General features: G+C 38.0%; 1 protein-coding gene across 1 annotated transcript; it reads left to right on the top strand.

The window, feature by feature from the left end:
- The first annotated feature begins 7390 nt into the window (after positions 1 to 7390).
- On the top strand, positions 7391 to 9067 carry LOC134802189 (gastrula zinc finger protein xLCGF3.1-like). Its single transcript, XM_063774784.1, has 2 exons — positions 7391 to 8106; positions 8443 to 9067. Exons 1-2 carry the CDS (start codon positions 7700 to 7702, stop codon positions 8942 to 8944), a joined length of 909 nt encoding a protein of 302 aa, XP_063630854.1. The 5' UTR covers positions 7391 to 7699; the 3' UTR covers positions 8945 to 9067.
- Positions 9068 to 16781: the final 7714 nt, after the last annotated feature.

The raw sequence follows: 16781 nt of genomic DNA, 5'->3' as shown, positions 1-16781 counted from the left end.
AAAAGCTCTCAGGACAGTGGGGGTGTCCTGAGAGCCTACCCCGAGCCGCTTTCGACGTGTTGCCTCTTTGTAACACTTTCGTACGTAAGTGTGACAGAGGGGCGACACGTCGAACGCGGTTCGCGGTAGACCCTCTGGTTCTGTCAGCATATCTGTCTCTCTATCTCTCTCACTCATACCTGTATTCTTGACAGACGTTACGGCGGACCACCTTCCTGAGGATCGACCATGTTCGTGGTCCAGCATCTACGCCTATTAATAACAGTTTTTAGAACAACTAAATTAAGTACCTAAGGTTGTGTGAAGCGTTGTACAGAAGAGAAAAAAAAACTATATCCATCCTTTTTTAGGCCATAATACTAGTACAGCGAAAAGACAGTATGATTCTTTATAACTAATATAACTATGCACGAATAAGAAAAGATCCTGGCCAAACTATATATTCAATGTTATCCTAATATCCCACATACATATGACTTATGGTCACCCTAATTAGAAAGAGATGCAACGGCCCACCTTGACTTCTCATGTGGACACACTTTTTGGCTAATGTACACTATCCCGCAACGATCGATTCAGAGATATAATATACTTAAAGATTACGTCTAAGCGAGCTGTCACTGGGACCACTTTTGTTTAGTGTACCATGTAGGCTTGAGTCGGTCCTGAACTAAGAACTATTAAGAATGAAATCCCATCAAGGACCGAAAGGAACTAAATCTTTTTGCGCGCTCTTAATCGGTCTTTAGGTCCTTTAGTTCAGTGGGATTCGAGAGCGCTTGACTGAGTGAAACGTAAAATAGACGGAACGAAACGGTTGTCAATGTCGCTGGCACGAGTGTGAACGAGATGAAAGAACGACGTGACACTCCTAAGCCCGTAAAATATGAAGGAAAATCAAATATATTTCGACATATTTCACATTTTTAAATTATGTTAAGGTGTTTTAATGTTTAATACCGACACATCGTATCGTACAAGTTGAATTGTATTCAGTTACCAAAGATTGGAAAGAAACCAATGAAAAATCGACTCCTATTCATTCCCGGCTCTCAACGACCGAACTGAACTAAAGGAACTAAAAGACCGAACTAGTTCGTTTGACCGATTGACCGAGAGCGGAGCGCTCTCTGTAGTGACCGAGTACCATGGTCTAATCATGGACTTATAAGATGGACTGCACTGTCACTTTTTTTGCCATACTAAATGGAACTTTATCAGCGAGTCAGAAAGACGTTCGTACCAGACTAGAGAAAACGGTCCACTTGAGATAGCAAAGGTGGGTCGCGGTGTCTCACTCGCACATGTTGCCAATGTTAAAAATATACCATTGTGGTAGTATTTATATCAATATACTACTGAAATTAAATACCTTTTTATATTATTTAAGTGCTATATTCATAGTAAGGTACTGATATCTTTCAAGAAATTTGTAAATAAGTATGATGTCAATATTATTAACTGATTTAACCAAGCATGTGCACAACAAAAAAAAATATTAATTTTGGTATGGTAGACATTGTAGAAACTTTGAATGTTAATTGGTATCCCTAACGAGATGACATGTTATCAAAACACGTGAATGCAAAATTTCTTAAAAATGGTGAATAAATGTTGCGTTATAGGTTGTGGGAGTGAAAGAATTTCTAATTGTGGAATATTGTTTCACAAGGAAGCCACAATTAATACATTTTGCGATAAAAATACAAGACAACATTGTCAAACTCATTAGGGTGACCATGATGTCGGCACGATGAGAGTCAGTGTTACATAATTCTTATTACGTACTTAAGTAAGTTTATATAAATAGGTATGTATTTATTTCGGCATGTTTAAATACTTTAAACTGGTGAAATGAGAGCCAATACAGAATAAATAATTGCCAAAATTGAAGTCCAAAGTCCTTAAACTTTACAGACACATTTATGCACTGTTATAATAATAAAAAAACACATTGATAATAACAGAAAAATAGAACTTTATCGTGTTAACTTTCGACATGTTGCCTCTTTGTCGCACTTATAAATTCGTACGTAAGTGTGACAGAGAGGCAACACGTCGAACATGGTTCGCAGTAGACCCTCTGGTTCAACATCAACATCCACCTTCATTCAGCAAATAGGTCACAAGGGCACTTTTACACGTCAGCATATCTCTCTCTATCTCTCTCACTGGTTGTTGACAGACGTTACGGCGGACCACCTTCCTGACGATCGACCATGTTCGTGGTCCAGTACCTACGCCTACTAGTAACAGCTTTTCTTCTTCAGTCGGTCCCTCAATACTAAGGATCGTGACATCATATCCTTCTGTTGAAGACCAGGTTCCTCCATATGGTTCTGTTCCCCGCCAAGCGTATGGCCTCGTGCAGTTTTAATACATAGGTGCCGTAATTTGAGCACACCATTTAGAACAATTAAATTAAGTACCTAAGGTTGTGTGAAGCGTTTTACAGAAGAGAAAAAAAACTATATCCATCCCTTTTTAGGCCATAATACTAGTACAGCGAAAATACAGTATGATTTCTATTACTAAATAATATATAGATGGTCAAGCTAATCTTGTCAGTAGCAAAATGCGCGAAATTCATTTTTGCAATGAGACGATATCCCTTCGCGCACACATTTTTCAAATTTGCCGCCTTTTTCTACTGACAAGATCTGTTTGACCAACTATAACTATGCACGAATAAGAAAAGATCCTGGCCGAACTATATATTCAATTTTATCCTAATATCCCACATACATATGACTTATGGTCACCCTAATTAGAAAGAGATGCAACGGCCCACCTTGACTTCTCATGTGGACACACTTTTACTCTATCCAGTTTACTCTCTACGTCCGTGCCTGAAAAGAGTAAAGTAAGTATATAGGTAAAGAGAGCCCTCTTGAAGCATTTTATGGAAACTCATTTGAAAGCGCCATCTCTGATTGTCCCCCGAAACTAAGTATGTATGTGTGCGTGCACAACTACATATGCATCCATACGTGTACTTTCGTCCCACATAATATTAGGTCTACTTGGTTTACAAGTCCATTTTTGTTTGGTTTCTTGTAACAAATAACTTTAATTGTTTACAAGAAAATAAACAAAAAATGTACTTGTAAACCGCCCAAGTAGACCTAACATTATGTGGAAAAGGTTAATGTTATCAATAATGGAATAAAAAACAGAATATTAAAGTAAAATGTTTATTGCTTTAATTTTGTTGATAGCGTAAGTAATTAAATAAGTGCAGGGAAAATAGTAACAGAGACAACAGAGTAAGTGTACTCGTAAACTTGTTCTCTTTACCTCTCGTGCTTATATCGAGGTCAAAACATGCGAAATATTCCAAAATTAGTAGTGTATAGAGAGATTAAAAAAGTGGAATCTTGACCGTTGCAGAGTCACGAGAAGCGAGCAAACTTTGCTGCCGAGAGAAATACATGTTTTACACCACATTATCGCTAGGAAAGTACAATTTTAGGTAAACAATAGAAAAGAAAGCGTGAGGTAAAAAAGCATTCACACACAAGAAAATACATGTTAATAAGAAAATAACACAGAACACAAAATAACAAACACAATACACAACACATAAATCAGCGAATGCAGAGAACTGGAATTACTTCTCAACGACAAGGCGGAGCAACAGAGATACAACTCAACGCACTTTCTGGGGGTTTTCACAACAGGGCATGTGTTTTCATTCGGGTTATAATCGAATTTCCTCCAGAATCATAACGAATAAAATGGCTCAACCATCACTAAAATATTTTAAATTTAGGTACCCTCTTCCAGTGACAGCAAAAAAATTGCATGTCTTGGCATGGTCTTGGCGATTATGCATGTGTTGCCAGCATAAACAAACAGCATAATTAATCACATTTTAACAAAATTCTTATCTTGTCGCAAAATTAATTGAAAATTATAATAATTACAAATATTGGGTCCTTACCTATGAAATTGGCGTTTTTGTTCATAGATATAAGTCTGATCCTAGTTTTTTTTTTTTACAAAAGTACATACACAATTACAATAAAACTACAATATGATTTCGCCAAACTGCTTGACAGCAATTAATTGTTATTTTTTATTGTTAAGTGTTCAGAATTAAGCCTTGAAAATAGGTCTTTTCATGTGCTGTCGGTTCGAGTATTAAAATTACTTATATTTTTCTAATGGTACCAATTTTCAAGAAATGGAGATATTGAAAACATACCTTAAAGGTGTCAAAAATTACTGGAAAAATTTTGTTTGGTTTGAATTAGCCATCAAAAAAATATCCGCAAAATTAATTGTATGGAAATTCGTGTTTCGTTGAAATTCTCCGAACAAAACGCCAATTTCATAGGTAATGACCTAATATTAATTCGTACTTATTTTAATTTAAATATTAATGCCACTAAAATTATATAAATTTTATAGTGACATCTGGTGACGTAGTTTGTGTAATCGGAAGTCAACTAATGTTGTCGGGAGCAAGATATAGAAGTCGCCTGTATCTTTACTGACGTTAACTACATTCCTAGTGTCCCCCCCCTGTATTGTTGATAATGCTAATACTTAGCGTGGTTATTCATTTTTCTCCTCATTTTTTTGTTTTAATAATATAATAAGTTGGGAATTTCATACTATGATAAGTATCCTAGTATGCTTATAATTACTGTTGAGTAAGATAATATTGTATACTAAATTACGTTCTGAGTGGCAGTTGTGACGCGGCCATTGCGAGATAGGCTTGTGCCTGCTCGGTCACTACAGAGAGCGCTCCGCTCTCGGTCAATCGGTCAAACGAACTAGTTCGGTCTTTTAGTTCCTTTAGTTCAGTTCGGTCGTTGAGAGCCGGGAATGAATAGGAGTCGATTTTTCATTGGTTTCTTTCCAATCTTTGGTAACTGAATACAATTCAACTTGTACGATACGATGTGTCGGTATTAAACATTAAAACACCTTAACATAATTTAAAAATGTGAAATATGTCGAAATATATTTGATTTTCCTTCATATTTTACGGGCTTAGGAGTGTCACGTCGTTCTTTCATCTCGTTCACACTCGTGCCAGCGACATTGACAACCGTTTCGTTCCGTCTATTTTACGTTTCACTCAGTCAAGCGCTCTCGAATCCCACTGAACTAAAGGACCTAAAGACCGATTAAGAGCGCGCAAAAAGATTTAGTTCCTTTCGGTCCTTGATGGGATTTCATTCTTAATAGTTCTTAGTTCAGGACCGACTCAAGCCTATTGCGAGAGATGGAGACGAGTGCTGACGCCGGCAGCATGTCGCCGGCGCGCGTGAGGCAGGAGGCAGAGACGGACCGGTCGGAAACGCGTAAGTTCGTAGAATATAATATAAAACGAGATAAATCAGAAGCTCTGTTTCCTAAGTATGCTAATCTGTATTATAACTTCAATTTTCCTGATCTCATCTATCACTACATAGTATAAAACAAACTCGCTTCCCGCTGTCTGTCTGTCCCTATGTATGCTTAGATGTTTAAAACTACGCAACGGATTTTGATGCGGTTTTTTTTTAGAAACCTTAAATAGACACTTTAAATATAGTTGGTCAAGCAGATCTTGTCAGTAGAAAAAGGCGGCAAATTTGAAAAATGTAGGCGCGAAGGGATATCGTCTCATAGAAAATTTGAATTTCGCGCCTTTTTCTACTGACAAGATTTGCTTGACCATCTATAGATAAGAGTTCTTCAAGAGGAAGGTTTATGTAGGTTTAATTTGTTAATCTGTGCGAACCTCGTTTTTAAATAATTAAAAAAACATGAAGTGTTGGCCTGGTTGTCTCAATCAACTTACATGTAGGCAGCATTGTAAGCAATCTATGTTGACTAGACTTATATCGATCAGGATATGAACCGTGATTACCTTTTGTTAACTGTTAATCTAAGTTAATTCATCCATATATTTGTCTTACTTACAACTCTAAGCGCCACTTGCACCATCCCATTAACCCGCTGATTAAACCGTTAACATGTCAATTTGTACTGGTAACCATGGTAACTCCAGGTTTAACTGGTTAACCCTCAGTTAGTCGATTGGTGCAAGTGGTAATTACAACCCTTTGCTTCAGCCCTTATTAAGGAGGAAGCCGAATTTATGGATGAAGAGGCGGGTGTGAAGGAGGAGTGTGAGGACAGCACAGACGGGTGCAGCGTGAGCGAGGCAGCCATGCTGGCCAGCCTGTACGACGAGCACGTGGTCAAGGACGAGCTCGTGCTGGGGCCGGAGCGCCAGCACCGCCCCACAGTCGCCCCGGTGGTGAGAGGTGTGTTGATTGTTGTTTAACTACTGTCGGAACTACTCCGCAAAGCTCCTTTCAGACACACACATTCAAACTACCATAACCAGAGCTCGGCAAAGGTGAGCCATTTTGACGTCACTTATGTCAAGTGTAGATATGAATAGAGATACACCTTAGAAAGAAATATTACATTATGTATAAAATAAAACTTTATTAATTATAATTAAACTAAAATGACAATGCCTTATGTACAAATAAACTTTAATAGTAGCATATGGATGGATATACATATTATTTGAAGAGGTTTGCTAAATAAAGCTTGCTATATAAAATTCATTCGTTTTAATGGCGACGTAAAGATCGTAGCGGAATGGCAGCCTAAATAAAATAATTTCTTTAGTTATTAAATTACACCACATTTACCATCAAATGACAAGGTATGTCCATGTTGTGCAAACTCTGAAAACAGCTCATCCCCGCCGAGCTCTGACCCTAACACACTCACACACACCAACACAGAGTCTAACAACACAGAGTAAATTCTGTAAATATGTTTTCTATTTTTCTACAATGAAATTTGTAATTAATCTTCAGCTGAAATAATTAAAATTTTCCGTTCAGTTGTGATGTTGATGTATAGGAATATGTTTAGATGGTACATATTGATAGTTGTAGCCAAAAACAAAATATTTATTATTAATTCTTAAAAGATGTATATAGCAAAGTTTAATTTTATCCTCTAGTATGGCTTGCCACATAGATGCTTATCAATTGCTTTACTCACATTGGCTATTGAAAGTTCACCCTACCGTTAAAGTTTAATTTTCCGTTCAGTTCAGATGGTACATATTGATAGTTGTAGCCAAAAACAAAATATTTATTACTTATTCTTAAAAGACATACTTATATATATATATATATATATATAAGTGTTGGTGTGGTAAATATTGTGTTTCACTTGGTAGCTAGTTTACCCCCATGCTTATAACTCTTGCTCGTTTTGAAGCATCTCAATCGTTATGTATCACCAGCATCTATTGTCAAGAATGAAGTATGAAAGATAATTCTTGTTAAATTAAAGAAACTTATGTAACGCCCTGCCACTGTTACATATTTATCAGGTTGGTATTTTGGATATTTGAGTATTATTTTGTCGTCTTACAGCGCCCACTCTTGTCTCCTCTGCTGTGGTGTCGGGTCGGCGCCGCTCGTGCTCGGTCAGGCTGGAGCGCCTGCTGGTGGACGCGGAGCGGCGCACCTGCCGGGTCGGGCGCCGCACATACAAGCTGCACGCCACCGAGCCCGCACCCACACCCCATGTCACCACCACCATCTATCAATGTCACCATTGCGGCAAACGGTTCAGGAGCAAGTCGGTTCTGAAGAAGCACGTACACACTCACTCGCCTTTACATAATTCAACCGTAGGGGATTATGGTTTAGAAAGACATCAAATGCTACACGGTGACAAAAAACTGTATAAAAAGGCTCACATGATTATACACACAGGCGAAAAGCCTTTCAGGTGTAAATACTGTGGCTACGAGAGTAGTAGAAAATCAAATTTACGGAGTCACCTGATTACTCACACAGACGAGAAGCCTTTCAGGTGTACACACTGTGACCACAAGTCTAGAACCAAACCACACTTACGGATACACCTGTTGACTCACACAGACGAGAAGCCTTTCAGTTGTAGTCACTGTGCCTACAAGTGTAGAAGAAAAGGAGAGTTACAGATTCACCTGATGACTCACACAGACGAGAAGCCTTTCAGTTGTAGTCACTGTAGCTACAAGTGTAGAAGTAAAGCAGATCTACAGAAACACCTGATTACTCACACAGACGAGAAGCCTTTCAGGTGTACACACTGTGACCACAAGTCTAGAACCAAATCACACTTACGGATACACCTGATGACTCACACAGACGAGAAACCTTTCGGGTGTACTCACTGTGCCTACAAGTGTAGAAGAAAAGGAGAGTTACAGATTCACCTGATGACTCACACAGACGAGAAGCCTTTCAGTTGTAGTCACTGTAGTTACAGGTGTAGAAGAAAAGGAGACTTACAGCAACACCTGATGACTCACACAGACGAGAAGCCTTTCAGTTGTAGTCACTGTAGCTACAAGTGTAAAAGAAAAGGAGAGTTACAGATTCACCTGATGACTCACACAGACGAGAAGCCTTTCAGTTGTAGTCACTGTAGCTACAAGTGTAGAAGAAAAGGAGTGTTACAGCGTCACCTGATGACTCACACAGACGAGAAGCCTTTCAGTTGTAGCCACTGCAGCTACAAGTGTAAAAGAAAAGGAGAGTTACAGCGTCACCTGATGACTCACACAGACGAGAAGCCATTCAGTTGTAGTCACTGTAGCTACAAGTGTAGAAGAAAAGGAGAGTTACAGATTCACCTGATCACTCACACAGACGAGAAGCCTTTCAGTTGTAGTCACTGTAGCTACAAGTGTAAAAGAAAAAGAGAGTTACAGCAACACCGGATGACTCACACAGACGAGAAGCCCTTCAGTTGTAGTCACTGCAGCTACAAGTGTAGAAGTAAAGCAGATCTACAAAAACACGTGATTACTCACACAGACGAGAAGCCTTTCAGTTGTAGTCACTGTAGCTACATGTTTAAAAGAAAATCAGATCTACGGACTCACCTGAAGAGAAGCCTTTCACGTGTAATGTAGCCACTGCAGATACAAGTGTAGAAGGAAATTAGGCGGACTCGCCTGTTGACTCACTCTGGTGAAAAACCTTCAAGTGTAAGCACTGTGACCACAGGAGCCGTCGTAAATTCTATTCGTCGTGTTCGTATTAATGTATTAATTTTACACTGATTTAAACTTTCACGATTATTAAACATTATCAAACTGCACAACGGGACTTAATCGCGTATTTAAGTTTCAAGATTTACCTCCGGCGTTTCACAACAAACAAGACCAATTGCGGGTAGTTCGAAAAACTCGCGCGGCTAGAAGATGTTGATGTCAACTTGAGCCAGTCTTCTCCGAGACCACGGGGACAACGCCGTCCTCGAAACGTCGGAGGTAAATCTTAAAACTTAAATACGCGATTAAGTCCCGTTGTGCAGTTTGATAATGTATTAATTTTAATTACTACATGTACACTTTTTGTATCATTCTTACATTTTGTTTTCATTCAACGATTAAATGCGTTGAATTTATCAACTTAGTGTGTTGGCGCCTTTACATTAAATATTCTTTAAGTGCATTTCAATCTGAAAAAAAATATTTACTTTATTTTGTTTTCATCTTTTGAACTCTGACACCTCAGTTACTCTAGGTGCTAATGAACGAAGTGGTCCGAAACTTAGGATCTATTCTAAGGTTTCCAATTTCATTTCCGCTTTTTTCTCTCTTTTTGTGCGCATTAGTGCTAGTATTTGTTTAATTAAGAATACTTTGTAACTAACTATGAGTTCCTGTAATTGGCTTTCAGTTTCAACCTTGTTGTCTATTGTAAGTTTAAAGCTGTTGGTTCTCCTTAACTTAGATAAATAAATATATAAAGTAATCTAGTATGTAGTAAAGCTCATTTAAGCACTCACCAAAAGATACACTCTGATATAAAGGAAGGACGCTTAGCATAAAGAAGTTCGAATATTGATCCGCCTGTTCTTATCTATGTCGCACGGTCCTGCTACTAGAAGAAATTAATATCGAGGCATCTATCCCACTGGGGCATCCATCCTGAAATTACCCTATTTCAGAGCGTTTCTTCTATATATTTTTTTTTTGCTATTTTTATATATTGTGACCTTTTTTGCCACTTTTGTGTTATTTCTACTCAGAATCACGCACGAGCTCTTTCTATCCGAATGGGATAAAAATGTCCCTGAGTTTCTTTCCTATTGTGTTACCATTTACCCATATACTTTGTATAGCGATAACAAAAAGGAAAGTTTGATAAATGTATGGAAATTTTAGGACACTTTTTCTTCTATAAGGATGAAAAGGGCTCGCGATCCTGACTAGAAATAACAATACAGTGGAAAAAATGTCACAATATACAAAAATGGCAAAAAATAAAAGAAACGCTCTTCAAAGGATGCTATTCGAGCTGACGTGGTATTTTAAAGAATATCTACTAAGCCAGGTACACGCGTGGCCTGGGTTCGAACGTATGAAATGACGTCCATGATGCCGGCGACCAGAGGCACTGCGAGCGGGTGACGTTGGCCGTTGGGATTAATTCGGTTTTATTCTAGAATGAGGTTAAAACTCACATAATTAAAATAGTTACAACTGTTACTGTTTCTTTGGACACATATCTATAGTAAATACATGTTTTTCTGCAGTGCACACAAGCTGCACGTGTAGAAAGTTGTGCAACATGCACGGAACTGTGTGACTTCCACGTTTTTCGAGCAGCTGGTGTCGCGGACATCCGCGATGTATTATATATTACACCTGGCAACAGCTTCTATATTGTCTATGGTAAGAAAACCACACTTCCTTTTTTCGCTCGTATGAAAGTTGCGAGTTAGTTTGTAAACTTATGATTGATTTATGGGACATGCGCTCACATCGACGGCCGGACGCAACTGAGGCGCGCGCAGGCGGCGCGCACGTATTTACGCAACGGTTGGAGCGAGATGGAAGACAGGGCGTGCTACTCTCAAAAGCGACATTCTCCGCGGTAGTCCTGAATTGCTGTATTTTCTACTACCCACTTCATGCAACCGGCGATTGTGAGCGGGATAGAAGATATGCCATCGCACTCTAGAGAGGCGCGATTTACGTCAAAGGGTAGAATAGATTCTGCAGTTCTAAGATACCTATCTTTCTGTTTTTCGTAGGTTTAGGAATAGTATATAAGACGACGATACATTTCAATAAATGTTCATTATTTAACTGACTATACCGCTGCTATCATTGCTCCTCCTGCCTGGACCCCCATAGATTCATTAAATAAAAGTCCTTAATATAAAGTGGTTTGTATAAAGTGGTACGTGTGCTGGACGCCAGCTTCGTACAGCGAGACCATCGTCTTTCAAAGCTAAGTATATGTAATTAAAATAGGACTGGTTAGTCCCATGCACATATTTTCATATATTTATTTGTCTAGCTGTGTTACGGGCTGAGGGTGTACTTGGTTGTCAGGACAGGTCGGAGATGCGTCTGCCGGCTTGTGCCTTGCCTTATATAGAGAATGGTCTAAAAGTTTACCAATAGGCTTGAGGTGCTTAGTTGCGACTAAGGTACCACATTCCCTTCACGAGGGTCAAGTACACCCCTAACTTAATGCCAATATATAGATGTATCTGGTTGAGGCCAGGATACATATACCTTGTGGATCTCATTGGTTAGCGACTAGTGCGGCTAGGCCTGCGAACACTCCTTAAGTAAGTAGCGCGGCTAGGTTTGCGAATACAGATAGAACTGTGTGCCATCAGATCTGTGTATAGCTGTGACTGGTTGCGACCAGGTCACTGCACCCCTTATCTGGTGCAAAGGTTTAACTTATGAGACTTTCTGAGACATAGAGAATTGTGACTATCTTATGCAGACTTGCATACCTATATATATGTATATTTGAGTCCTGCGGGACAATGTGGTATCTTACTATGAATATGAATTTCTGGCTATCTATCCCTACACATAACTATATGTTACAATGTTCATACATTTGCCTTGAGATATTATAGAGGTGTTATAATATGAAACAGGCTAGGGATAAATTTAGTGACCCATGGTCATAAATCTATTTTCTACACAGGTGGTGGCATATGATCTGATAGAGCTGGCAGCTACGCTTGGAGCTCATGAACGGGGAGAAATATATCCACAGAATAACTGACCTCTCTCCCAATAATATATATAAGCGAAGCAGAAATGAGTTCTTTAAGATAAAAGTATACATGTCAAGTTGATAGTAAACTCATATTTAATTTAACAAGGTCTTAGAATCTTTAAGTAACTTGAATTCAGGCAATCAATTTATCTTAACATTTTGTATCAACGTCGGTACAAAAATTGGTGGAAGAGTGTCTTGGATTTGATTCAGAATCACATAAATTCATGAAATTACCTTATAAATCATTTACCAAATCTGTATCTGTACTAAAATATACAAAGAAATGGTAAAATAAACTGATCAAAACATACTAAAACATGTTCAAGTGTGCATAATCTAGAATTATACTGCATGAATATTCAATAATCATGATTCATTGTAGTATTTGTGACAATAAAATACAAATTCTTAAGAGGTCAAAGGTCACCCTGTGGATAGTGTCGTTCATACAGTGCTGCCACCTATATTGACATATCGTACATCTAAATGAAATTTATTAATATAAATTACTAAAAGACATAAACACGAATATAAAACTAAAACTAACTACAATCAAATTAACTAAAACTAAAAATTAAAAATACCTATCAAAATTTGGTGCCCTCGGGAGGGTGCCCAACACGCAGGCAGCGTTCCCGCGCTGGATTGCGATGGCAATTCTCTGCGCGAGAAAGCTGCCCGCGCGGGGGTCGCCCGTTGCCTCCCTCAGCCGTTTCCCGAGCGCCTTATGGAGCATCTGTGCACCTCTGCCCCACGAACCAAGCGTCTCGACGCCAAATGCGACGAATTCGTATTGAGCGCCGAGACAGCTGTATTTAGCTACCTTTTGACGCTCCCGAGTGTCCGCCGCCGCGCCAGCACGCCTGCTGGTCGATGGGACGTAGGACGCCGCTACCGTTTCAGCGCAAGTGGCGTCCCATACCAACGCACGACCCATCTTCCAGGGAATCAATGACATCCCGTCAGGGCGCTTACCGTCGTTCCGCACTATTTGGGGCTCCAGGGCGGCGGGAACGCCGGCACTGACGAGCGCCCTTCTCAGGATGTCATTGAGGGCGGAATGGCGAGACAGGCGGCCGGCACCCGAAGAGCAGGCGAGCCCGTGGTGACCGAGGCTATCCACTTCAGATCCACATGAAGCGCAGTTGTGGTCGGCGCAGACATCTAAATTGTTTGTATATTGCTAAACGATATTGAACTTTACAGGATGAATATTGCGTTTGAAAGTTGTACCGAATTTATTTCGCGAAGTAAAGTAAAGTAAAGTATTTATTTATTGTAAACTGTGTACATAAGATGACATATACAGGAGATAACGAATCAACAGTTGCCCATTTCAAGCATACAATATGATCTTAAAACTACTAACTATACTAGCTTACTGACTAACTTATACTTAACAAACTGGTGATTCCAGAAAAAACTCATTTAAATTGTAAAATACATTTTCAATTAACCAGTTTTTTAATTTAAATTTAAAACGATTGCCCTCTAACATTTTTATTTCAACTGGCAGGGCGTTAAAAACTCGTATTGCAGTATTGAATGTACTTCTGTAAAACATTGAGTTGTTTGATTTTGGACATACAATCTGTACTGCTCTCTGAGATTATCTCTCTGCGAGGATTTTTTCCTAAAATAGGCGTCATTATTTTTTACAAAGAGGCAGAGTTCTAAAATGTATATTCCAGTAAGAGTAAGAAACCGCTTTTCTCTAAACACATTACGTAAGGATTGTTCAGTATGCATGCGATATATTGTACGTAAGCATCGTTTTTGGAGGATAAATGTACTCTGGATGTCTACCGAGTTCCCCCAGAAAATGATACCGTATGTTAGCAGCGAAAACACATTACCATAATAAGACTTTTTGGCAACATCCTCAGAGCAAGTTCCTGAGAGTATTGACAGGGCATAACACTAGCTGGAAATTAACTTATTTATTTTAGTAATATGCGCCTTCCAATTTAAAAAAGTGTCTATAGTAATGCCAAGAAAAGATATACTATTTACTTCTTCAATCAAAGTCCCATTTTTTGCAACATTCAAACATAGAGAAGGTGTTTTATAGTTTCTGAAACTAATAAGTTTTGTTTTGGTTAGGTTAACTTTTAGATTTAGAGTTTCAAGCCATTTGATCACTTTGTGAAGGGTGTTATTAATATTTTGTTCCAACTGCTCAGTGTTTGATTTATCACCTGAAAACAGTATTGTTGCGTCATCTGCAAATAAAACACATAATTCATTAACAACTTTTGGGAGCTCGTTAATGTATATCAGAAACAGTGTAGGTCCTAAGACGCTACCTTGTGGAACCCCAACTTTAATAGTTTCAAAGGCCGATTGTATGCTGCCCAAAGTTTTTCTGTTCCTTATTATAACTAACAACCATTGTTGCTTGCTGCCTATTCGTCAGATAACTTTCAAATAACTGTAGAGCATGTCCTCTTATTCCGATATTATCCAGCTGTTTCAAAAGAATTTCATAAACTACACAGTCAAACGCCTTAGACATATCCAGCAACAATGATACACATGTTTTTTTACTATTTACTTTATCCCATATGTCATTGAACATTTTGAAAACTGCTAAGGATGTTGATTTCTGCTTTTGAAAACCAAATTGGTTTGGGTCCAGTATGTTTTTCCTACTCAAGTACGTACTTAACCGGTTTAAAATTACCTTTTCAAATATTTTTGTAAAACATGGCAATAGCGCTATAGGCCTATAATTATTTGCGTCATCTAAGGCACCCTTTTTGTGAAGTGGCTTAATAAGTGCCTTCTTTAAAGCGTCCGGAAATATACTAGTACTTAACATTAAATTTATTATATGAACTAAAGGATTAATGATATAGTCAATACATGATTTGATTAACTGCATTGATATTCCATCGTAACCGGAGCTTTTTTTATTTTTCATGGCGTTGACTATCTTCTTTATTTCATCAGCATCAACCGGTACAATAAACATACTAAGGTAACGGCGGCTATTAACGCGGGTATCAAAATCGACGTCTAACACCGCGGTGTTTACAAATACGCATTTTGCAAGCAAACAGATCTATTCCCTAAGAAATAAAGCATACACAAAACAAGCTCATTCATTGGTCTATCGTGCCCATTAGTATGCATTTGTGTGATTGTAACAAAAAAGTCGCGATTCGTCAGTTTGTGCGACGGCGGCGCAAGAACCGGTTATTCCATACAAACGCGTGACGCCACAGGTAAGTGCACTCCAATCTTACTTAGTGTTTTACGTAATAGTTATGGCAAATAAACTAGTGCAATGCCTTTTAAGAGGTTGTGTATTGTTTTCTACACGATTTTGAATTACTTTTAACTTAGTTTTTGACCGGGAAATACGTTTAAAATGGAAAATAAAATACAGCGGTGATAGGCGCCAATTACTTCTGTGGTAAGTAATTCCGTGGTATGCCACGGTAATAGAAAAAGTGGTAGTTTTGTTATTTACTCTTTAGTTTTGGTACAAATTATCAGTTTTATAATTTCTTTTATTTATTCCAATCTTGATCTATTCACGCTATTAAAGAGCTATTTCCGTGGTATGGAAAGTATTCAACTAACCCTTAATTTTTAACAAAAACTTCAGCACCGATTTCCTTGTTTCTATGGGAACCCTTAATCTGTCAACTTTTTTTTATTTTGAGATAAAACCTACAATTTACTTGCCGGTTATGTGATTTTGTCTTTATAAGAAGCTTGTAATATACGTGTTTGATTTGATTTGAAAAACCATCTGTGTTTTATTCTTTTTATGGGTCGGAATTAGGTTTAATCAAACTCCAAATTAAGCCTATTACCGATGGTATGATCAGATTACCCTCGGTGATAGAATGTATAGAAATCTATTACCGACCCATAGAAACATCGAATGGGTCGGTAATAGGCTGGTAATAGGCTCTTAAAGAGTTAACTATTACCGAGTGACTATTTGGTATTGTATTTTTGGTATTTTTAAACATACTCCTATAGTTTTATTTTTTATTTTTGTGTCATTATTAAACTTAATGACACAAAAATAATATACAGAACCCACGTCGTTATTATCGTTTTAACCCTCGGTATTAGGTTTCGAATTTTGAGTTTGGTTTCTATTAACGAGTGTAGAAAAATCATGGCAATTGTACCCTCGGTAATGAAAGCTCAATTCGCGGTAATAGAATCACAGCCTGTCCCTTGCCACGGTAATAGAAGATTTGGTCATTTTGGCTTCAAAAAATATTTTAATACATATAATAACCCAAAATGAATCCAAAAACGTGTGAAACGGAAAGTTCATTAAATGCTCTGATGAAAAAAAAATATTCCTGGCTGCTAGACAGCATTAATACCCTTAATTTTTGGATCTCTTTTGAAAAGTTCCTTAACTACCACGGTAATAGGTGCCTTTACCTTACTTAATTCTTTATTTGATGTTAATTTGTATTCTGAGGGACACAGTAAATTATCTAAATTATGGCTGGTAAAAAAAGTATTAAATGCCTCTGCTATTTGTAAGGGATCCGTTATGATATTGCCGTTTGTATTATAAAGCCGTATAAAGCGTTTGTGATAAAGCCGTAATTACGATATCACGACTTTGAATATTATGTAATAAACAAATTACGTATTTATGATTTAAAATATTAATCTAAAGTAGTATTTTTTATGAGTTTTATGACTCAAAAATAAATACGATTTGAT

This window comes from Cydia splendana, chromosome 24, assembly GCF_910591565.1.
Source record: "Cydia splendana chromosome 24, ilCydSple1.2, whole genome shotgun sequence".
NCBI classification, from domain to species: domain Eukaryota; kingdom Metazoa; phylum Arthropoda; class Insecta; order Lepidoptera; family Tortricidae; genus Cydia; species Cydia splendana.
This window is presented reverse-complemented; position numbering and strand designations above follow the sequence as displayed.